Source organism: Apus apus, chromosome 3 (assembly GCF_020740795.1).
Source record: "Apus apus isolate bApuApu2 chromosome 3, bApuApu2.pri.cur, whole genome shotgun sequence".
Taxonomy (NCBI): Eukaryota; Metazoa; Chordata; class Aves; order Apodiformes; family Apodidae; genus Apus; species Apus apus.
In genome coordinates, this window is record NC_067284.1 from 69,992,426 (window position 1) to 70,016,557 (window position 24,132).

General features: G+C 39.7%; 1 protein-coding gene across 2 annotated transcripts; it reads right to left on the reverse strand.

Annotated features, from left to right (window-relative positions):
- Positions 1-4,028: 4,028 nt before the first annotated feature.
- Positions 4,029-16,754, reverse strand: KCNG3 (potassium voltage-gated channel modifier subfamily G member 3). Of its 2 annotated transcripts, none has more exons than XM_051615940.1 (2): positions 16,132-16,754; positions 4,029-7,265 (listed from the first exon to the last, which is right to left on the reverse strand). In XM_051615940.1, the coding sequence occupies exons 1-2, from the start codon at positions 16,752-16,754 to the stop codon at positions 6,620-6,622; spliced, it is 1,269 nt and encodes a 422-aa protein (XP_051471900.1). In that variant the 3' UTR covers positions 4,029-6,619. The 2 variants fall into 2 exon arrangements, with proteins under 2 accessions (XP_051471900.1, XP_051471899.1); XM_051615939.1 differs by having other exon boundaries at positions 16,099-16,754.
- Between the last annotated feature and the right edge of the window lie 7,378 nt (positions 16,755-24,132).

Genomic DNA, 24,132 nt, shown 5'->3' on the forward strand with positions numbered 1-24,132 from the left:
AACTCTAACAACAAAAATCATAACTGACAAAGCTTTTAGCAATGTAGAAAAGACTGTCTTCTTCTAAGTGCTGCATTCTTAGGGACCCTCTCTACATTGAAGAGGAAAAAAATGTATTTGAACACTTAGTACTTAAAAGTATATCAGACTTGATAGAAAAGCTACAGTCATGCTACACTTATGTTGTTTGCTTGCACTGTTGTCTGCAAACAGCTTTTGATTTTTGTTTCAGTCTTGGATTATATGGGTTTTGTGAGCAGCACTGTAATTTTGAGCCATGGAAGACTTAGAACAACACAAGCCTGGTCCTCACTGTATTTCCTAGTTGCTACTACAATATTGGTAAAAGGGCAATGAAAAGGAAAGAATTCAAATTTTGAATTTCTAGTATTCCTAGATTTTATTGAACACCTTTACTGTTTTCTTTTTTTAAATTCTTATGGCAAACAAACGTATAAAATGTTTCCTGAGACAGCAGGTATTGTTCTTATTCTGGGGGGCTCTATGTATTTACAGTTGCATCTCAGGTTGCCGGGAGGTGAAAGTGCTGAGCATATCTCTAAATTAGTTAGTGTTAAAACATTAAACAGCCCCTTCTGCTTCCAAAATATTTTCAAAATTCTTTTAGAGAGACCCTTCTGAAATATATGACTATATGGATACTTGCTTTGTTTTTTCACTGGTTGATTTAATGCAAAACTTTTAAAACTAATAAATAAAATATGAGAAGTAAAAATGTGTGTTCATTTTAATGATATTGCAGTGGGCTGGTGCCAGAATAGTTCGCAATTCAATGATCTCTTAAAATACTCAAACTTTTTTAAAAATAACATCAGTTGTGATTATTTTGGGGAGTACTTTTGAAATGGCTGCATTTAAAGAATCACCAGACGGTCTCATACCTGTTCACAATAATACAAGTATTGCACTGGTGAAGCTTCTGGTTGTTTTGAAATTCCATAGTGAACGCCACGTTGATGTTTTGGGTTGTTTTTTTTTTAAATACATTTTAGTGAACTTGAAGCCATATTCAATCCATTTTTCCAGATTTGTTCATATAAATAATCCCTGAGAAGTAATGTATGTGTTAAATGGCTGCTTTTTCATTTTGTTTTGGCAGTTCTGTTGCCCATAATTATAATAGATATTCAGTTGCTGCAGAATAACCCTGTGTAGGTTTAATTTTATTTTTTGCTTCAGACTAACTTCTGGATCAAATATGCAAATTTTCTGTTGAGTAGAACTCCTAGGTTCTAAATGGCAGACTTCTCAGTAGCCAAAAATTGTCACAGGAAAAATGTTTTTTGCTTTGGTATAATACCAATATGAATAGACACAGAATTCATTTGTGAAAAAGAATAAATTTTATAAGTGCATGTATTTTGACCACTAGTCCATGAAATACAGCAACAAGACCAGCAAATTTTATTATGTGGTTTTATGCATCTAATTCTGTATTCACATCAAACCCCCACATTTACTATTTTTTAATTATACAGTTTTTGCTACAGATAAGCAAACAATATGTAAAATTAATGTTCTATAAAATTATAAATCTTTGTGTTTATGAAGGAGAAAGGCATCTAAAATGTGTAGAGGCAAACATTCACATTTTATTGATTTGACCAACAATTTAAATTATTCTTCTGTAGCTCTTTGAATTTACTGTTAAGCCGATTGTCAGTCTTGGTTTTGCTCGCTGTGCAGCCTTCTTGATGCTTAACCTATCTTTTCATCTGCAAAAGATTATATCCTGCTTTGTGTTGCACTTCACAGGCTGTGTATCATATTGGTTATTAACTATGAAACCAGAATGTTGTTGTTTCTTCCATATGGGCTGGGGCGGCTCTTCAGCTAGTGTAAACTGTTACAGCTCTAGCAAAGCTGAAAGACCTTTCTCACTGTCTCCTTATTTTAAGTGGAGATCTGGATTATGTAGCAGGTTTTAACAGCAGCATGTATATTGACCTGCATGTTTGCTTTTACAAACAAGTAACAGAAAATGAGAATCAATTTCCTTTTTAAAATCAGAGTGAAAAATCTTTTATAACGCAATCTTTTTTGCTATGCATAGATTACTATTTGTCCAGCAAATATCTCTGTAGAAGCTGATTTGAAAGGATAATTCTAAAACTTTCCAGGTACTTAAAATTTTAATCAATAATTTTATCCTGAACCTCTTAGGTGGGAGAAAATTCAGAGCGCAGCAGACCTTGCTCGTTGTGCTGGTTCCCAGGAAACTGGTTGGTTTGGCTGCTGAATTTAGCTGGCTGGTGTGTGCATATGACCACTTCCTGGCAGACGTTCAGATCCAGTAAGACTTCTGTAATTGTGTACCCAGAGAGGAAGAGGCAAATGTTTTGAACCCATAAGGACTTCAGTTTTAATTTGGGAAAGTGAGGGTTGAATGCTACAAAAGCTAACGAACAACTCCTTTATGGGCACAAACTGCATACATGATATGAAAATACAGTACCTTTTCTTTTAAATAAAAGGGAATCATAGTGTTAGTCTTACATTAAAAGGGTTTTTATCTTCCTCACGCTTGCTTCTGTGTACACCAGGATAAGCCATTTTACAGGCAGAATGAATATAACATATTTGAATGTCTCATTCAAAACCGACCTGGACGTCTTCCCGTGTGATGTGCTCTAGGTGACCCTGCTCTGGCAGGGGGGTTGGACTAGATGATCTTTTGAGGTCCCTTCCAAACCCTAGGATTCTGTGATTTAAATGGCTGATCCATATGCAGATAAAGCTGTTTAAAATAATCACTCAGATTAATGTGTGTGTGGGGAGGTGATATTCATCAAGACAGTATAATTTCCACGTCTTAGATCAAGGGAAATTATAATCCTCCATTCCTTGTGATTTGATTTGCTTCATGTAGAACTGTAGAAGGAAACGTACTCTAGACAGCTTTCCATCCCAGTGATTTCATTAATGAGCAAACGCTTTTCAGTGGCATTCAGTACCTTGAAGGACTGCACCCAATGTGTAGTTCTGAACAGGGCAGTCCTAGGGATTGAATCTAGTATATTATGCATGATTAACCTTTGTTGTCATCAAAACATACAATGGCAGTTCAAAACTCATTGACATGGGTGCTAGTTTTAGATTAACAGAAAGGCTGGATCACAATTACATAAGCTGTCTCCATTTAATCCCATTTTCTTATATTTGTATTTAATCTCATTTGTTCCAACTGTGAATACTTCAGATATTGAAAGAGATACTGCACATAATGTATTTCTTTGCATACGGTTAAAACCGGCAATGATCAGAAGCGGGCCAGCTTGTCTTCATTTGGCTTTGAAGTGCTGTATTTCAAAATAGAGAGCTGCACCCCATGTCTGCCTAAAACATGGTCTCAAGTAAACTTTTAGTAAAACAATTTCATCAGTTTAAAAGTATTCTTACTTTTGACTACACATATAATTCAGGTTTTTTTAAGTTTCACTAAAAAAACACTGGTAGACTGGTTCACTGAAAATAAGATGACATATATCACTATATGTAATGTCAGGATCCCTATTTACTTACTATAAAGTTTTGGTTTAGGGCTACCATTGAGATCATGTTACTTCAGCTTGATTTTTAAGGAAATTAAAGTGTACACACTGACAACCATACAACAATAAAAAATCCAAACCCCGCCACCTACCCCAGTATCTCTTCTTCATGGGCTTATATAGCGAGCAGTTTAAAAATAATAGTTTATTTTAACTCATATTGAAAAATACATTAGGTCATTCCATTCACATTTTGCCATATAAAAAGTGAACATGAGCTGTTTAAAATAAAAAAGTGCAACTTAACATCTCCACTCCTTTATACAATTATTTTCTTTTATCTTTTTACACCAGGAAAGGATTCTTTAGCTGGAACGCTTTATAAAGCATCAAACATTTTGTCTTTATACCACATATAGCCTGTATCTTTGAAAACTTCTTGTCCTTAACTGCTTACACGGAATGATTCATGGTGCAAATTGGTCTTCACGAGTTGTTATATGCATTAATTTATATTTTTTACTTTGTATGGGCATCTAAAGAATAGATGTATAGGTAGTGTTGAAATGCATTTTATTTTGCCTTTAAACCAATATTGTAACATACTTTAAAGTATATTCGCATTCTGTACGGATTGTCATCATGATCATTGTTTGGATGCTTTGTGGGAGGAAGGTTGTATCTCAGAGTATTGGTTTGGTTAATTACAGTTCACGGACAAAAGACAAAGTAAGTTTTGAGAACTCCTATGAAAAACAGTATTTTTCCCAAGCATTAAAAACAGCGCACAAAAATCCATAGGGCTAAGTTCTTCAGTGGGTTTTTTTACCTATTCTTAATGAGAAAAAAGATGGAGCAGAACAGAAAAAAATGAGTGATTTTCTTCTGGAAAATGGTTTGGATACTGTCAAAATAAACTTTTCATTAGATTAAAATGTCATTTTTTTCAAAAGTTGTGTTTGGATTAAAGTCTGAAATTTCAATTTTGTCAAGGAGAAATTTTTTTTGTGAGGAGAAAAAACCCCATTTTGACTGACTATAATATAAAATATATGCAGGATATATATAGGTACACATGCAGGAATACAGAGCCAGCATCTGTGCTGGTGTAGAACATCTAAGTGTCTCTGAAGTAACAAGTTGTCTAACTAACATCAGCTGTGAATCTCACCTAAGAAAAATTTTTGCTTATCTCGTATCTACCTCTCTGTGGAATGCTGGATACGGTTTCTGAACAACATGATTCTGATATAAAAGCCATAAATATAGTGGTACAAGTAACTACAGAGCTAACCTGAACACCAGAATGTGTCAGTGGCAATAAAAGAGAGGTATGGCTGTAATGTTACTTAATAATGTAGTCTTGAAAGACTGTTGAAGGAAAAGTCAAGCTTGTCTATAAGAAGGCTACTAACATTCTTTACAATCCTTCAGGAAAATGGTGTTTGCAATGTAATTATTTAAGACTACTTAAGGCTAAGACCACTTCAAATAATTAACTTTTCGGGTCTCAGGTTAAAGCCTTCAATGTACTGGTTACAGACCAATGTGGTATTTCTTTTGGAGTGAGCCATTCCAGAGATGTGTTTTTTAGGTGATACTTGTTTTACTTCTAAAGGTTTTAACAAATATGTATATAAAAGTTGCTTCTACAGCACAGTAATAGTAAATGTGGTATTTTCAGGCAAGCACACCAAACTCCACTATGCTGATGGCTCTGAACTTCCCTTTTATTAAGAAAGCTCCCTGTTGATGTTCATTGGTACCCAGATTTGTCAAGCTGTACCTTAATGTGTTTTAGTATCTAACTGCACATTTCTACATAGCAGAGTTATATTGAACGATGCTATTAAGCAGTACTACACAAGAAATGTAGTGAACTCTATTTCAGAACCTAACTTGATTCATTTTAATTTTATAGATACATTGGAGAATATACCATTTTGCCAAGTGCAACTCACACTTCTATATTTTACTTTCTCTGGTATGCTCTGGGCTTTTAACAGCTGTTTTCACAGCTTCCATTAACAAGAAGTCTATCCTTCAGTAAGGATTGCAGAATTTAAAGATGATCAAAAGTCTCATCTGAGAGGGAGCAGCTACCCTTGTTTTCCAGTGCTTTCTCCAGACTGTTTCAAGTGATGGAATCTTTTAATTTGTCTTGAAGAACTTTCACTGTGATATACATACTTAATTACATGGGGGAAAAAATCTACACTGAGGTGTATATAACTTCAGGTGGGTGGAGCTGAACTGAATGTATGTAAAATTTTGATAGCTCCCCAACTAATCTAACAGAAAACATATTAATCAATGCCTGTTTTGTTGGGGTCTTTTTATGCTTATCTTTATAAAGTACACTTGTTTCTTCTAATGATTTTGTTCCAGAGAAGAAATTAATTGTTGCCAAGGAAGTCCTTGCTAAAACACTGAGGTGCACTTCTTGCACTTATTTGAATTATCAGATTCAGGATAATGCCACAGACTTCACTGGTCTTACAGATTTGTGTGCTTCATCAAAGATCAGAATCAGGTGTCGAGATATTTTTTTGCCCTACAGACCTATATTCTTCATCCTTCCAGAGTTACAGAACCACCTGCACTCTGTTGCAAAGCTCAGAAGTAGCAGTGATTCTTCTTCAGTATCTAATGTGGTTATCTGAGTTAAAACAGGAGATACTTCAGGCAAAAAGTTATTAATGCCTCTGTGGAGCATTTAGATATTGAAATCTTTGAAAAATGCTTGCTACACATTGCTTAGAATGCATAGGATGTGATTAGGGGAATGACACATCTCTGTGTTAAGCCTATTTTTTGTTCTGTTTTTGTGTGAAAAAGCTAACTGAAGACCAAACTGGTCTGGTTGAGGACTTCTGAATCCTCTTGTTAATTTTGTTCTCTCAAATTTGAAACACTGCTCCCTCTCTCTGCAAGGTACCCATGGCAGATGGCCATCCTTCCTGTCTGAATGGTGACGGGCTTTCTCCAGGCTGGCGAGAATGTTGTTCCATAGGACCATCCAGTCAAGGAGGACACACGAAGGGACCTTCCACCATTCTCTTCTAAGACAAAGCTTAGCAAGTAACTACAACAGAATGGAAGTTTGGTCAATTTAAGAATTCAGCAGAGAGGCTTCTACTGTACCTAGCGGATCGGAACTTGAGCTCATGATAACACTGCACAAAGCTGTGATAAATGAATGTGATTGGCAAGGCTAGTAAAACAATGCCACTAACCACACAAATTCCTCCAAGAATTCTTCCTGGTACAGTGATGGGACACATGTCCCCATAACCAACTGTGGTCATTGAGATGATCACCCACCAACAAGCAGCAGGAATGCTGGCATAATCCTTATTCTTTGTTCCCAAGTCCAGCCCATTTTCAAGAAGCTGAGAAAGTGCACTGAAAATTGCCATAGCAACACAGATAAAGACAAGTAGCATCACCATCTCTCTGTAACAACGCTTCAGAGTCAGACCAAGTGTTTGAAGGCCAATGAAATGACGAGCCAGTTTAATCACCCAAAAAATCCTCATCATTCTTAAGACCCTCAAGGTGACTCCAGCCCTCTGAAGCTGCGAATTTTCCCCCGTTAAAACTGTCATTAGAACAGAGATGTAGTAAGGAGTAATTGCCAGTAAATCAATGATGTTGAGTGGTCTTCTGACAAACTCACACTTGTTTTTGGAGACGATGAACCTCACAATGCACTCTGCAGTAAACCAGCCTATGCAGATAGCTTCAATTATCCTGTCAAAAGAAACAAAGTACGGGATTTATGTTCTGTGCAAAAGCTTTAGTGGATGTTTGGTTTGTTTACAGATATTACCACATTTACACTCAGACCTTCACAAATGACAAACAGAAACCATTATATTCTTACCATAGGCACATAGCACCAGATTTCAGCCATTAACCTGAGTATCTAGTCAGGAGTTTAAACTGGTCATTGCTAAGAACTCACTGATTATTCTCTTTGAATGACAGACTGCTACTGGTCCTAAGACTAGCAAAAACACCTACAAAAACTGGAACCCTACAGGAAATGGTATGCCACAGGTGCCAACATGTAAAGTTATCTAGAACATTTTGCTTTTTTTCCCATTGGTTGGGTTTTGGGGTTTTTTGTTGTTAATTTGTTTGTTTGTTTTAAATCTATGAGGCTTGATCCACTTGGAAATGCCTAGGACTGTGGATCAGTGAACTGGCTGGTTATGAATGGCAATGTATAGAACCAGACTGCTAAACTAAAATGTAACTGAAGATGGAGTAGGCAGAAATCAGCTTTTGCATTGGATAGTTCATGCAAAAAACAACCTAAACCAGTCTGTCTGATTTTCATCTCAAACAGGGGCTTACTTAGAACTATATTCAGAACCTTATAGATATTGCTGCTAAATACAGGTGGTATTTTATTTTTCATCACTGGGGACACAAAGTAATAAGCTTGTGTCCCTCCGTTTACCACTATGCTCTGCAATACTGATTTTTTGTCTTGTTTTTTCATGTAACTCCACCTAAACTGTGTTGCAGCAAAAATGTCAAGATAACCAAAGCAATTGGTAAGATCATCTTGCCAAACACAAATAATGGCCTTAAGAAAATAAATCCTGGAAGGTGTTCTTAAATATTTTCCAGTCCCAGTGGAGTGAATGAGACTTGAGAATAGCTCAACTTGAAACAAGTGGAAGGTAGAAACAGACGATGAAAATGTTGCTCTAAGATTATTCAATAACTGTTGTGCATGTATTCTCAAATCTCCCTTTTGAAAATAACAAATTTCTTAGGAGTTCAGACTGTTCTCACTTGCTTAATACAGTTTTGTTTACCTTTTTTGAGCAACAGTTTGAGCAAAGAAAAACCCAATTACCAATGCCTTTTCATATCATCAGGTCTGAATCAAACTGATGTGACACTGGGGATTTGAAAATACTACATACAACCTGAGTTTTTTTGACACTGCAAGGATCCTAAGATGGTAGTGTCTGTAGAAATATAGTGACTTGCAAAGTAATAATACAACTGTAATTTCAAACCTAAAATTTTGCTTCCCTAACACATCTCCATATTTTTTATGAGTTCTGAAATTTATTGTTATTATTACTAACACAACAGCCTGTTAGAAAGACAATATTCTTCTGTAGCTGCTGTAATTACACTAATAGACTCCATAAAATAATGTTCATAAACATTTGAAATGCTAAAGTTTTATTTATTTTTTATTAATTTCATTTTATTTGTTAACTCACTTTAGTTTTATGCTAAAAAATTGAGAAAACAGTTGATGTAAAGTCATTCTCAACACAGCAAATTTAAATTAGTATTAATTAATTAAAGAAAGTTTTTTTCACATAAAATCAGACCTTATTTTTATTATTTCATGAGCAAAAGTGAAAGTTCTGTAAGCAAGTGGCCTTTCTTCATAAAGTGAGTATAAAACACTTGTTCATGTTAGCACCTTTTGATGGAAAGACCTGTGAATTTCAAAAATAGCTTGCTCTTAAGAATTATGTTTCCTCTGAAAAATTAAGCCTTTTAAAATACTAAAATACTTCTTTTAATACTGAGTGATAACTACCTCAGACACAGATTTTAAATCTTTTTCAAAATGCTCAAATTATAATGTCTTCCAAACAAAAGTCATGTAGAGAATATATGAAAATTAAGGTATGAATGTGGATTATCGTTCCCTTATGTTGAAAAAAAATCAAGAAGAAAATGTTAATGGATAAGTTCTCTTAGATCCTTTTTACACGTGATGAGGAAATACCTGAGTTCCCCTAGTAAAATCAATCAAACAGTACATTGTGGTAATGAACACACTAATAAAGGCTGAATATACTTATGCGGTGGCTAGTTGAGATCTCATGTAATGAATAAAATAAAAAAATATATCTGGATAGAATGTTGCAGCCAGGAATATTCACCAATTCCACCAGACTCTATTTCATTACATTTTATAAAATTTCTCTGATAGTGCTGCCTGTATCCTATGACATGGAGCACTTAAATGAAAGAAGAATTAATAATGATACAATTTACAGCTTTTTCTCTTGGTATTTCCTCCTGGTGCCCTGATAATGTTGGAAATGCAATTCCTCCACTTTGTCATAAATTACGTAGGTTATTTCTGAGTCAAGCTTTAAGGAAGTTAGATCCTGATCATTGAGATTCAGTAGAAGTCTTTATGAATCAACATAAATTCAGTGGTCCGATATGACTCTGGGGAATAGTTGTGGAAGTGAAAATCCATGAAATGTGATAAATCCATTGTTTTACTCTGCCAGTTGCTAGCATAAGAGATACTGTAAATCAGTTATACCTCAGTAGGAAGGACTGAAGAAGCCTTTTATTGTAGAGCAGACCTGAAGAGAGGTAAGGAATGTCACTGATGCAAAAAAGACAGTGGGAGATGCATTACTGCCACTCCATATATTACACTTCCATTTCTCCATTCTACATCTGTTCTTCTTTCTCATCAATTATACACATTCTGGCTAGGGAGAAGATAGTGAAGAAGGGTGTCCCTTATGTTTTTTTTTTCTTTCCTCTCCTTACTTCCGCCACCAGTGAAACATTTTTCATTTTTCCTGTCTTGTCACTCATTTTTGCCTGTGTAGATGGATTTTGGCAGCCCTAGTGACTCACGTAAAATTAAGTGCTTTGGGGAGAAAAACTAAAAACCTCTGGTGTGTTGGGAAGTCTGGACAGCTACATACCATATTTCCACTTTCAGATGAAGTCTGTCATTGTAGTGGTGTATCTTTATAGTTAACCTTGTTAATGGATAAATAACATCTGATAAGGAAAGCAAATTTAACAGTTAGTCCTCAAGAGAACTTAATTGAGTACGAAGTTAAAGCCAAATAAAAATCATAGGCATAGAAGACTAAAGTTTCTCTATCTTCTGTAATCAATTTTTAAAATATTTGTTGTATATTCACAGGACAGACTGCCTTTTATTGCCTATTCTGGGAATAATACTGTATTAAAATATACAATGATATGATTAAATAATGAGCTTTATTTGGTAAAATGTAGCACCTATTTTATGAACTTCCATCACAGTTTTTGGTTGTTTGTTTTTTTTTCCCCCATCAGTTAAGTTTTAAAATAGCTGGTATTCAAAAAGGAGAGGGGAAATTAAAAACAAACTCATTAATTGAGTATTTGAATATTCCCCACTGAAGCTATAAATAATCAGAGAAAATGCTATGTCCAAATTTTTATCCAGTTTTAGTCCTGAATAAAACCTGCAGTTTTATTCAGCAGGTTCTTTCTGCTGAAACTTCCTGTTCATTGTCCCAGACCTAAGGACATGAAAGAAGGCTTTTCTCCTAAAAATACAGGCCTCTTGATACTTAACAATCTTTCAAGATTGCTCTAGTGAGTCTTTTGTCCATCAATGGAAACTCAGTCCTTTATGAGCCACCTTTCTAATATAATTCCATCACTGTTCCATTTTCTGTTCCATCTGATAACTTCCTTTCAGAATAAGCTATTTTATGTACAATGAGTTACACCACTTCAGAAATTAATTTTTCAATCACTAACAAGACTAGTTTGCTATTACTAAAAAAATCATATTGTGAATGTCTTAGAATATTTCAATTTAGCATTATTATTTTCCCCAGCATGGTCATTTGTATACTTTCAATATGCCTGGTGAGTTGGTTGAAATCTAGCCAAAATATTCATTAGTGACACTATTATCTATTAAGCTTGTAAATAAAACATACACATCAACGGGACACATGAGGAAAACAGATGATATGATTAAAGACGGTATATGACAGGATTAAAGATTAAAATCTGTCAGCACTGATTTGTTAAATTGTTGCTAAAGCCTATTTCCATGTACAGCACATTAAACTTGAAAAATGTCCAAGCAGTAGCTGTAATGATGAAATTCCTGCTCAGCGAGACTCCTAGTCATTTCAGCATGTCTTGTTTTTTTAAAAAATCCTTTTGAAATCAACAGTTTCTTCTCAGTACAAACTATAGAGGTAAGGGCCCCAGAACAGCTCATTTCCCCACATTAAAGCCAAGCTGGCATTTTTTTCCCATTCTGCCCCTGCTTTGGTAATAACATGTCTTGATAAACTTCAGTGCTTTATGTGGGAAGCTGTAATGATCCAGTCCTCCCCAGGAAACAGGCAAATGCCTGTCGCAGCTCTCAGGGGATACCTAGATATGAACATCTTGACTCCTGGGGTCTTCAGAATCTTTTCCATATACTTGAAACATGATTGGCACTTAGCACTGGTGGGTTCATTAAGGTTCTCCTGGGGACAGGCCGTGATACACGTCTGTTCTTCGTGTTATCTCCATTTTTTAAGAAGCTTCTAAATTGATTAAAATCCATATCTGTATTTTTAACTTAGTAGTTAACTCTGTAGTTCTATTCTTTACCTTCAATCTACTGTTTAAACATATTTTTATATGTGGTGTTCAGATTAGCTTTTTCCCAGGAAAGAAGTTCTGGTGTGTGTTGTTTTTTAACAGATGTTGGACATGAGTATTCATGCATTCTGAAATTCCACCACCATAAAGGAATAATGATTTTTGTCTGTCTACAATTCAAATGCAACTTTTTAAGCTGATGTTTTGCAGAGATGAAAAAAAGCTTGCTGGCATCTGTTGAGAGATGCTGCTTGAAGAAGTTACTGTATTTATTTGCCTTTGCTTAAGAACACAGCAATCATATAGGCTTGATAACTGAGTGATTCTTAAAATACAAATGTAATCATGTTAGTTAGTGGAAAAGGGGCAACAGTCTCTCCCTTGTGCAAACAAGCTACTCGTATTTAGTGTTAGAAAAATAGTTTAAAGGCAGATAGATAAAACTGTGCTAGCAGTAAGTCAAGCAGCTTCAAATTACTTCCTATTGCAGGCTTGAGAAGCTCTCCCCTCTCCCCAGATGATCATGCTAACAATCAGTGTATGGACGGGTCCCTGATAAGAGGCTGGCAGTGTGCATCTGTTAGCACAGTTCGGAGGAGACCAAAGATGACCTGAAATCTGAAGCAAATCCTTAGCACTAGTAAGTGAAACATGCCAAGGCAGGGAAAAGAGCAAAATATTAAAATGAAAAAGATTTAATAACTCATTCCTCATCCTGGGAACAGACCTGGGGAAGGCAATCCCTCTGCAAATCAGGGAATTATATTGTCAGTGTCTGTAAGATCTGTGAAATTCAGAGGTCAGATTCCCCATCACTCTCTCCTTAAAAAGGCTTACTCGTGGAGTTCTCTGTTGCCCTCTAAAGGGTGTTACTCCAAAGGATCAGAAATACCCGTAGGATGTTCACTCTTTCAGAGTGTGGTCACCAGGAAAAGTAATAGTTTGGAGGGCTGAATTCTGTTGCTAGTGAACAACTGTTTGTACAAGAAAGTAACCACCGCTGGTATTAGCTGGCAGCCACAGTAATGCTCACTGCCAACCTCATTAAGGAGGCTGTTTTTGTAAATGACAGTTAGTGATACCCCCACTTCTAGAGATGAGGTCCAGGTAAGCTGGAGACACTCTGCTGCAGCTGCTCTTTGCTACAGCTGCCCAAAGCAGTGCTGGAGATGGTCCAGCCACAGGAATCACCCAGGTGGCACCTTTCTGAGCTGTAACATAACATCGAGGGAATGACTTAAGTTTTCATTAGTAAGCATGTGAGAGCCTAAAAATATCAAAGGTGCTGAATGTTATAAGGTAGCTCTCACCTCTTCTAAGTAGTGGCTTATGCTGCTCTCACTAGTCAAATCTGCTGCCTTAAGACTTCTAGGTAAGACCATTCAATTTTCATTTCTAAAGCTTTTCAACATGCATTTTTAGAATAATGTTAAGTCTTCATAAGAGTAATTACACTGCTATATTAGTGAAAACTCACTGGCATACAGCCCTAATATCACAATTTCTACTGACAAATAAAATTATTGTATTATCATGTTAGAATTTCTTTATTTCAATGAGGAACCTCGGTTAATAAACAAAAGACAGAATTTGGCTTCAAACTTTTAAATGTATCAGAAATTAGTGGGAGAATTTTTAAAAGCCTTCTCACCAAAGAACGACACTATTGCCAGAGGATGCAATCCCAGACTCCTGCGTGATTTTTGTGGTCACTTTCAAATAAGCCACTTAGCTATGTAGGTCTTGAAAACCTACCTAATTTTAAATGTAATAACTACAAACAAGAGAAAATAAAATATACACAAAGGGAAAGAGAGTCAGATGACAACTCAGCATCTTAGGTCAAATCCTGTGGTATGTGTAAGTAGTTGTAATTATACTGGAGTACTCAGCTAAAAACAACTGTAGCTCACAGCTTTTTTTCCAGATATAACAGGCTTCTCAGTCATGATGCAGCATATGCAATAAAGAAGGGAGTAGCTCCTGTGAGAGAACAATGCCACCTCAGAAGGCGACCAGCTGTGGACAGAAAGAAACACATGTGTATCTATTTTCCTTGTGTTTGCCGTTGAATTGCTATCAGCTGCTGTGCGGCAAGAGCACAACGGTTAAGTTGCAGATGGAATGAGCCAACCTCTGTCAGTGCTTATGTGTGACAGACTTGTTGTGCAAGAAAATGGCTACAAAGTGTTCAGCGGCAACTTTTAAGGTTATCCCTCTTTTTTTTTTTTTGTTGCAATTCCACAGAGACTACAACTGGTACTGAAGAAACTCTCCCTTTTATTGATAGTGGTCCTTCTGGTTTTGAAAGCAGCCTTCACTGCCCTGTGAAGTGCTTGGCTACACTGTACCCCACAAGTATTTAGGATCTTATCCTTCAAACAGTTGGTATATAATATGCAATCGTTCAGAAGAGTAAAATTAGGTATGCATATGACACACGTTCTTGAAGACAAAGGCACTATGAAAGAAAAATTACACATCATATGTCTTGTTCCTCTGCAAGTTAAACTCTTTCACTAAGAAAGAAATTGCTGCTGACTCCCACACCATGAAGATGTGAACGAAGATACAACCGATGACACTAATGCTATGATGGCATTGCATACATTTTCCCCTGTCTATTGGGGGTATCAAAGCAATCTGTTGTCTTACAAAAAGATCACCAAGAGCAACCACTCTATGAAATAATCATGCAAAGCTCAGGTAGGGACTTTCAACTGGAAGCACCTGTAAGAGCAACTTTTGACATCCGAATGTGAGCAGGAATGAACAGCTTCTCAATCTGTATCTGCTTTTTTTTTTTTCATACAATTAATTTTTTGGCTCTGCTACAATCAGAAAAACACAGGTGCAGCTTTCCATTAAGCTAATGGAAACTATGAAAATACTTTCCAAGGAATTAATTTGGCTACTAAGATACAATATATCACCTTCCAATTAACTCTATGGTAAAAGATGATGATTTCATAGTGATAAGGCTGTGATTTCACTGTAAGGCCCCTTTAGCAGAGCAGAAGCTGAAAACTTTTTGTTGAATATCCTGTCTGTTTTAAAAGAAGGGAGAAGCTAGCAAATACAATAAACATTTATTTCATTCTTTATATATCAGTCTTATTTATTGGAGAAATCCTACCAGAATGGTCTTGATTCTGTTCTCTAGGGAACAGAAGAGTGAGAAGACAATGATACTGAAGTCAGCAGAGTTGCATCAATGTAACCCTAAGATGAGGTCACAAAGAAGATGACAAAGGGTTGGTTCATACTATTAAGGCTCAGGACTGAGCCTGATGCCCCATACCCTGGTTTCTGCAAGTATTTTGCAATGTTTAGTGTGCTTATACACATTTTATCTGAAGAAAATGTGAACATCTGTTAGATTCATACACTGAGGTGCTTACACGAAGCATTTTTAAGAGCATCATTCTCAGTCTGATCATCTCCTGTGCTTCCCACATAGAGAATGTGAGATTAAAAGAGGAACAGGGGTAAGGCTGTTCTCACACACAAGATTTACAAGAGCAGAACTGTAGCAACCACTGGATTTGCTCCCGCCTGTACAAATACACACAGAGTGCATACAGCATTGTGCTCTTCTCAGAGCAAAAGGGAACCGAATTTTATTTTATTTTATTTTAGGATTTAATTTCCCTCTTTTTCGCTAATTGTAAGGCTTAATATGATACTCAGAGTGTCTGAACTTCTCTTTGTGTGTAAGGAGTCCCGTGGCTCCTGAAAGGGGGGAAATAAGAGCTCCGAGATCCTGCAGAGACAGAAGCACTCATACAGAGAAGAGGAGCCCCATTCCGATGGCACCTGCTCCGCTCTCAACCTGCCCCAGACCCCAGCCGGCCCCGGGCTGCCCATGGCAGGGTTGCTCCCGGCGGCGGCAGCGCTGCCCGCTTGATGCTCCTCTCCCGCCCCTGCGCCCGGAGCCACCAGTTGCCCGGCAGAGCCCGGTAGAAGCCGGAGCTGCAAACCAGCGCCCGCGCCCCCCAGACACCCCCACATCCCGCCCCATCCCTCCCCCCGACTCCCCAGTTCAGGGCCAGGGTTTTGAGACACGCAGGCAATCTCCGCCGATGGCGGCTACAGCTATGGATGGTCAGGACGAGAGGCAGGACAGACGGGACGGGACACACGGGAATCGGACAGCGGGAAAATAAAAGGATCCTCCTACCCTGAGGGCTCCCTCACTGACTCTGCTGTGTACCTGCTCTGCTCCTCCACACTGCGGTTCTCCGGCGCCCGCCACTCGGGCAGGGTGCTGGCGCACAGCACCACCATGGACACGATGACGAAGAGGATGGAGACGGTGGCCAGGACCTGAGCGGCCACGGAAGACGTGGGCTCCTCGAAAGTCCTCCTCATTCTCTCTAGCCATTTCCCGCCCTCGGCTACCGGCGGCCGCCGGCCCTTGCCCTCGGGGCCGGCAGCCGCCTCTCCCGGCGGGTCCTCCGCCGCGTAGTAGGTGCGCGTCTCGGACATGCGGTCGTCGAGGCGGCGCTGGCAGCAGTAGTCGAGGTGGGAGCCCTCCAGCCCCCAGTAGATCATCTCATTGTAGAAGGAGAGCTCGCACATGTGCGGCACGAAGCGCAGGTGGCCGTGCCGGACGTACAGCATGATGAAGCCGAAGGCCTCCGAATGCCGGTCGAAGAAGTACTCGTTCCGTTCCCGGTCGTAGTCGTCGCACACTTCCAGCACGTCCTGCTCCGAGAGGCAGCCGTGCAGGCGGCTTACCCGCCGCAGCGGGAAATCCTTCAGCACCTCCCGGGAGAAGGAGTACCGGGTGCCCCCGACGTTCAACACCACCGAGGGGCCGCGGCCAAAGTTCATGGCTTGGGCGGGACGGAGGAGGGGAAAGGCGGGCAGGGCAGGGCGGCGAGGCGGGGAGCAGCGCGGCTGGCGGAGGCTGCCGCGGCTCCGGCTCCGGCTCCGCTCGCACTGCTGGCGGCTCCCGCTTGACGACGGGGCGGGCGCGGAGGGAGGGAGAGAGCGGGAGGGAAGGCGGGAGAGGCGCCGCGGCGGGCGCCCCAGCGGCCGCGCAAGCAGACGGGGCGCGGCGGAGGCTGCGCGTGTCCCCGCCGATGCCGCTGACAGGTGCGGCCTCGGCCTCAGCGCCGGCGGGCGGGCGCCTCGGCGGGGCCCCGCCGAGTTGGGGGCGCGGCCGCGGGCATAGCGGGGCCCGGGAGCTCCGCGCCCGGCGCCGCTCTGCTCCGCCGGTGCCGGCTCACAGGCGGGCGGGAGGCGGTGCGGCGGCAGCGGCGGCTGGGGACACGCCTCCTCCCCCCGCCCGTGCACATGGCGGAGCGCGGCGCCGGGGCTGTCCAGGGCCCGGCCTCGCTCCCTTCGGGGACCCTCGGGGCAGCGAGGGCTTCGGCTGCAGCGGGGCAGAGCCAGTCCTCGCCAGCCCCGCTGCCCGCCCCGCGACGCCGCTCTTGGGCGAAGTCGCCCACCAAACCCAAGTAACACTTCGGGGACGCTTTTTTCCTGAATCCCTGAAAGTGAAGCGTTTGAGCACCACACCGCTCGCTCCTTGCTCGAGGCTGCCAGCGCCCGTCGCTCCCGTCTCGTTCGTTTCGCCGCCGCCGGGGCAACGAGCAGCTCCCGGCCGCGGCTGGGCGGCGGGGCCCGCGGCTGGCCTCACCGGGCTTTCCTGCAAAACCCTTTCCTTTTCAGAGCCCGTCCCCAACACACCCCCCGTACACATGTGGATGAGGAGACGCATCTTCTTCCACCTCATACCGACATCAGGCAGAGTCAGGTGCCTTGGGTAGAGCCTTCTGCCCTGCTTCTTTCTGCCCACATCCGTCTTCGTTCTGTACTCCTACGTTCTCGTGTCCCACACCCATCTACATGCATCAGTGGGCACGACCCTGTCTGCTCTCTAAAGCCTTGATTTCATTTGATTGTATTATGTACAGAGAGTTCTTAATTTCCACTACTGAGGTTTTTTTTTTGTTTTACCCTAATCTGAGAACTCTGCAAGCTGAAGTATTTTATAGGCTTATTAACATCTGGAGCATCATGGGGTAAAATCACCCAAGATACAGTTCTCCCTTTCAGTGAGGTGCTTTCAGTTGCCAATGTGCCTCCACTTGCCAGGAGAAAGGGCAGGTGAGTATATCCTTTCAAAACTCCTGCCAAACATTTGTTGCTCAAGTGCTGTGTGTACAAGGACACCAAGGTTAAACCAGTGTTTTACCACCCCCTTACTTTGTTGCTCTAGATGTATGTACTTTCCTTTATGGGTTAGGGTCGGGTTTTTTTCATTTGTTGTTTTTGTTGTTGCCATGCTACTTTCTTAGCTGAGATTTGTAAGGCACATTTAGATGGATCAAAATAAACGGATAGACATCTAATTGTTTAGTAAAAAATGTTATTTTAAAGGAGAATGCGTCTAAGCGCTAGTATTTTTAACTCTGTTTGTCATCTTCTAAAAAATACTTCCAGAGAGATTCGAAGAACTGTCCGCTTTACTACGAAGAGAATTCTGCAAGCTCTGCTGTGGTTGTTATACAGAATATCCACTAGAGGTCACGGTTAGTCATTTTTCTCTGCTCATTTAATGAGAAGAGACGAAACCCACCCAAACTCCCAGTTACAAAATGTAGTGAAGTAGCGGGTTGTTCCACAGTAAGGTCATTTTTTATCTCTCTTTAGTTACGCTGGTGTCTGTTGTCACATAGCTGGAAAGGTTTTTTTGCTGCCAGCAATTGCATTTAGTTAATATAGCTTGGCTGCCTGTTAATTTTATAAGCAACAAATACTATTTTAAACCTCTTCACCTTCCTTTGATGTGCGTGCTTCTGTGTTTCATTCTTTCAGGAACAATTACTAGAATATCTGTTTAAGAAAGCCTGACCAGAACTCTGACAGAGATAGGGAGTTATCCAGGTGCTTCTGGCTTTGCAAATTGTAATGCTGCCTGCTCTGTAAGTTTTAACCCCCTCCATTCCTCATAGGGAGTTCACAGTGGAAGAGAGTGCAAATAGCATGACCTGAAGACATGCATTTACCAACTGTGTAGAAATATGGGTAGGAGTATATGTTCTAGAAGTAAGTTCAAGATGAACAAAGCTTTTTGTGCTGTGAAGCTGTATGGCAGAACAGGTAAAGTGCTGGGCTGACAAGAGTCAGACTTCAAAGTACATCACTTAATGAAGGTCGATTTGATGCCTATTTCTGTTTCTGGTTTTCACTTTCTGTTAAATATGAAATACAATTATTTTCTCCTTCAGAGTAACACTGTCAAGCGTTCAAGATGAACAAAGCTTATCTGGTAACAGTAATGTTTTCTTTGTAGGCTGGCATGTTCGATTTTAGTTACTGTAGTTAAAATTACTGATTTTTAATTGAGAAGATTTTTTTTTTTTTCCTAGCAAGCTGGTGTCAATAGCTGTAAACAGCACCACTTCCCACCAGGAGCAGTGATTTACTGGGAACAAAACCTCAGATTTTAGACAGGATTTTTAATTTTCCAGTAGATGTTCTGATTTTTGTCGTGCTGAAATTGGTCACCTCATTCCTGTTGTGAAATAGCTTGTTTATAGTAAATTTGGGGTAATGCACGATATTGAGAGGTGAAATACTGGAGACTCTGTGTGACTGTAAGCAAAACATTTTGTAATATATTAAGAAAAAGACCTTTTTGAAGGTTCTTGTTGGGGGGGGAAAAAATAATAATAATAAAAAATGTCTGGCAGTTCCAGCTGTTAGGATTTGAAATATGGTACCTAATTAGTAAGAAACAAGTCAGTCAAATAGCTAAGCATAGAAATGAGTAAAGGGTATTCAGCCTATATGTTCACAGGCAAGGTGAATCTTTAGAAGGACTGAGCTGACTAATAATCTAAAATATAATAAAGACCTCTTTCAGGTAGTTGAGTTCAGGTATTTGGGAGGTTGGCTTGGTTTGGGTTCTTACAATCTGAAGATACATGCTGAGGTGTTGAATCAAAACAATTACTTTTTTCCTGGTATAACCTTTATTCTCACTTGCTGCACAGGAGGAACTTCACAATTAATAGTAATTATATAAAAATAGCTTTCTTTGTGTCAACATTTATTTTCATGGCTTTTGTTGTGCTATTACATCCTAGGGGTATTTAACGGACTTGAAATATTTTCTACAGCTTCCTAATCTTTCTGGCCTTACACTGAGGCTATTGCTCTGTGTTTTGAGTACAGCTCTACACTTGCTTTAAGAGAAGAGATTATTTACTTGAATTTTGTATGTGAACAAAGAGGTATATTTTGGTGGCAGGCATTTTTCATAACTTGGCATGAGGTTCTTTTCCTACTGAGGTAGTTACTAATGCTTTTGACTTCAGTGCAAAACTGTCTTTTGATTGGGTGTTTTTGTCAGGAATCTCAGTTATTTGTCTGACCACAACATGCAGGAACTGTAGCTATAGAGCAGTCTACGATGGCAGACCGGTACACACAGAACAAAAAGATTTCCTGGCTAGGGAGTATACAGAAAGTAATGTGTAAAACTGGAGGGGAAGGGCAAAAGCCAGTGGTTTTTGGTATTAAGCATAATGTGTCTGGCTATATCTGTCTTAATTATTTGAAGAGGCAATACCTAAAGACTAGAACAAATGCTTCAAAAGGTTCTGCGTGCACAACTGGAATATGGTTTGCATTTACCTGTAGTTTGGGTCTTGGGGAAAAATGGCTTCCAACAGATGTCTTTTCTTTAATCAAACTTCTCTGCACCAAAGCCCTTCCACTTCAATGTGATTTGTGGGCTTTGTAGAAAACCTTTCAGAAGATGAGCCTAATACCACATATAATTACCAAACAGTCTAATGACAGATGCAGTTTGGATTGTCACTGGCACCTGACATAAGAGTACAAGTTCCCTTGTCGCTGAGGCACTTATAAAAATCTGAATAATTTTGAATATGAATGTTTCTAAAAGTGGATGAATGACATTTAGTAGGGAGCTGGGTACTCACGTTTGATATACATGTGCACAGAATACAATCTGTAGTTGACATAATTAGACTAACTTACTTCATGAAACATGCTAACACTTTGGGAAATTTGGCTGTGAACAGTTAAGATTTGATACTGGAGACTCAATATATTTGTAGGTCAGACTACAAGCTTTTTTTAGTGCGAGAGACAACTTCTCTGTTGTCCCTCACCTCCATATTGAGAAAATCCCAGCAAAATGTAATGTACCTGGTGCTGGCCTAATTATTGAAGGCTAATAAATTTCAGTGATCATTGAATCAAATTAAATGTTCTTGGACAGAGATGGTTGCTAGCTGGGGTAAACCAGTTTGTTACATCTGAACTCCAGGCGGATACCAAGCACCGAGAGAAAGACATTGCTTGCCTGAGGAAGGTGATTAGAAGGATACTTGCTAATGGGAAATTCAAAGGCACAAATGAATTCCCTAAGGAGAGTACAACCCAGGAATGTGTTTTCACACCAGTAAGATCCTTTTCTAAATGCCTGCCAAGGGGAAGGAAAACTGTCTGTAGAGAAGATGGAGAGAAATACTGGGATTTGGAGAAGACATGCATGGCTGAATCTAAAGCATGCTTTCAGAACAGGAAGAAAACAGGGCCAGATAAATGCATATAAATGTTATTTTGTCACAGTTTTGTTTGGATTTATGTTTTTTTTATGTTAGCTAACATATGGAGTTACTGCTGTGGGGTTTTGTTTGTTTGTTTGTGGTGGGTTTTTTAGGGTTTTTTGTTTTTTTTTTTTGTTTCTTGCATCCTCAGCAAAGGCTATGAGATTGGTTCACTTGCCTAAACATACATGAGCTAGTGCCACTTGAGATGCCCTGTGTTTTCCCTGTTCTTCACCTGCTGCTCCAGTTGTGCATGAGCTTTCTGTGTCCTGTCCACCAGCCCCTGCAGATGTCCTGGTTGCCATACAGGTGACATGTCATATCTGTGTTTAGGTAACTGAACTGAGCCTTAGAGATTGTTGAAGAACAAGACTGGAAACTTTTAAATTGTGTTGGTTGGGATTCAGGGCAGATGCCCTGGTGAGTCACTCACGGCCTTTGGGAAGAGAATTCAGACAGCTGTAACTCTGAAATCCCACAGGGACTTCTGCAGACCCACTGAAGTTAACACAAGTAGCTCTACCTGCTCATTTAGAGGAGGTTATAAGCCTGTAGGTCTAATTAGGTGAGACTTAACCATAGTAAGTCACTGTCCCACAAACAGGGTTTTAGTGAATTTGTGGAAAATATTCTAAAAAAATTTCAGGAATAAAATAAATCAGCTGATATTTCCATAGTGAGAAATAGTATACTTTTCTATTTTATGTATCTGAGCTCTCAGGGGAAGGAGAAGAGAGTGAGAAACTCTGTCTTGCTATTACGTTGCTCTAAGCTCCACACTTCAGAGGAAATGAAGGTAAATAAGGAGGTTTTGGAAAGCCTTTCACTTGTTTCTTGATCAAAAGGGAAAATACAACCTTCTCAAACCTCGCTCTTCTCAAATGCAACATTGTTAACAACTGAACACTCCATTCTACTAAACTGCAACAAATCATGTAGAATCAAGTCTTGTGTAACACTTGAGCATACAAAATTCAGTCACTTTGACCCCTTCCATGAAGCTTTTTCTTTCTCTAAGTACTTACTAATCTTGTCAGTATAATCCTACATGTTCTTCCAGGAGTTCCAGACACTCCTCCTGTTGACTATATTGATTTATAAAAACAGTTGAGCTTGCAATCATAGATTAAATATTTGCATTACTATTTAAAACTTAAAGATGATGCTCAGATTTTAAAAATACAAAGTCTGAAGTCAAATCCTTATCCAGTTAAAATTAATAAACCAATGATGTGTTGCTTTTGGTTACAAAGCAAAAGCAATCCTTTGGTTCTTGGGGAAAATGAGATCAGCCCTTTCTGTAAAAATCCTCTGGAGAGGACTGCACTGGAGAGTGCTGTGTGGTTGTATCCTTCCTCAGGGCATAGGCAGACCTGGTTCTGCAGTGCAACAGGGTGGTAAAACCTTTGCATTATCAGAGCTTCAGGAACAACTGGAGCATAACTCCATTACAGTTCCAGGGAAGCCAATAAAGTCGTTCCATCCTGAGTTTACTGTGTAGGATGTTAAATGGCAGCTTGCCTTTCATGGCTGTGCAGAAATGAGCTAAAAATCCCCCGTGCTTTCTGTAATTTATCTGCAATGTATTGGTGAGGACTCTAGCTTCTAGCAAAAAGGTTGCATTAAACTGGGTTGTGTGTAAGCAATTGCATAGAGGCATCCCCAGGTGCCTACATAATCACTGTCAACATCTAAGTAAATGACATAGATGTTCCCCGAGTTCACTGTGGTACCGCTGGCACAAGCTGGTATGTGTTTGGAGGAATGGTAACTTCTTCCCTCTTCTATCAAATAATTCCTTCCTAAATCACACAAGAGACTGGATTATGTCCTGGAATTGGAAGTGTCATACCATTATCTTCTTTACTCAGCTAGAAATGTGTCAAATAGCCAGAGTCTGTCTTTCTCTGCCTTCATTCTACAATGGTATTTTTCAGCTGTGACCTCAAAATGTGATAACTGACTTTCTGAATCAGGTACAAATACTTGCAACAAAATCTACGAGAATTATTCTGTAGTTTGATCACCTTTTAGCAAAATACCTGAGAATCTGGTTCTTGAGATTAAGCAACTGCATGAGAAAATACTTTTCTCTCTTTCACACTGTACAAAGAAACATTTGTGTCCAGTTTTTATGCTGTCCTGTCCTCTGGTATAAGTTATTATAGCTTCATTTTCTGCAAGTACTGATTTCACGTGGGTATTTTAAATGCTCATTTTTGCCTATTTCTATGCTTTTTTTTTTTTTTTTTTCATCTGCTTGCAAGTGCAGATCCTACCTACATGCAGATATGCCCCCACATTTTGAGTCAAGTGTCACTTCAGTCCCAGTTCCTGAGTCTCTTCTTGGAAAGCTTCGATATGTTCACTAATTGTTCTTTTCCTGCTAATTACAGGAGGGGAAAGTGGACTCTCCATGCTGCCCTTGGGGAAGGAGTGGGGTTCAGAGGAGGGGTTTGCCAGTTGTGTTCCTCTAGAAAATATGTGAAATCCATAATTAGATTACACTTGAAAATGATGCATTCCTTTGCCATGATGGGGCACATTAGAAAGTGATGCTGATGGGACATGGCAGAGCTCAGAAACAGTTGCCTCATGCTGAAATGCAAATGGCAGGG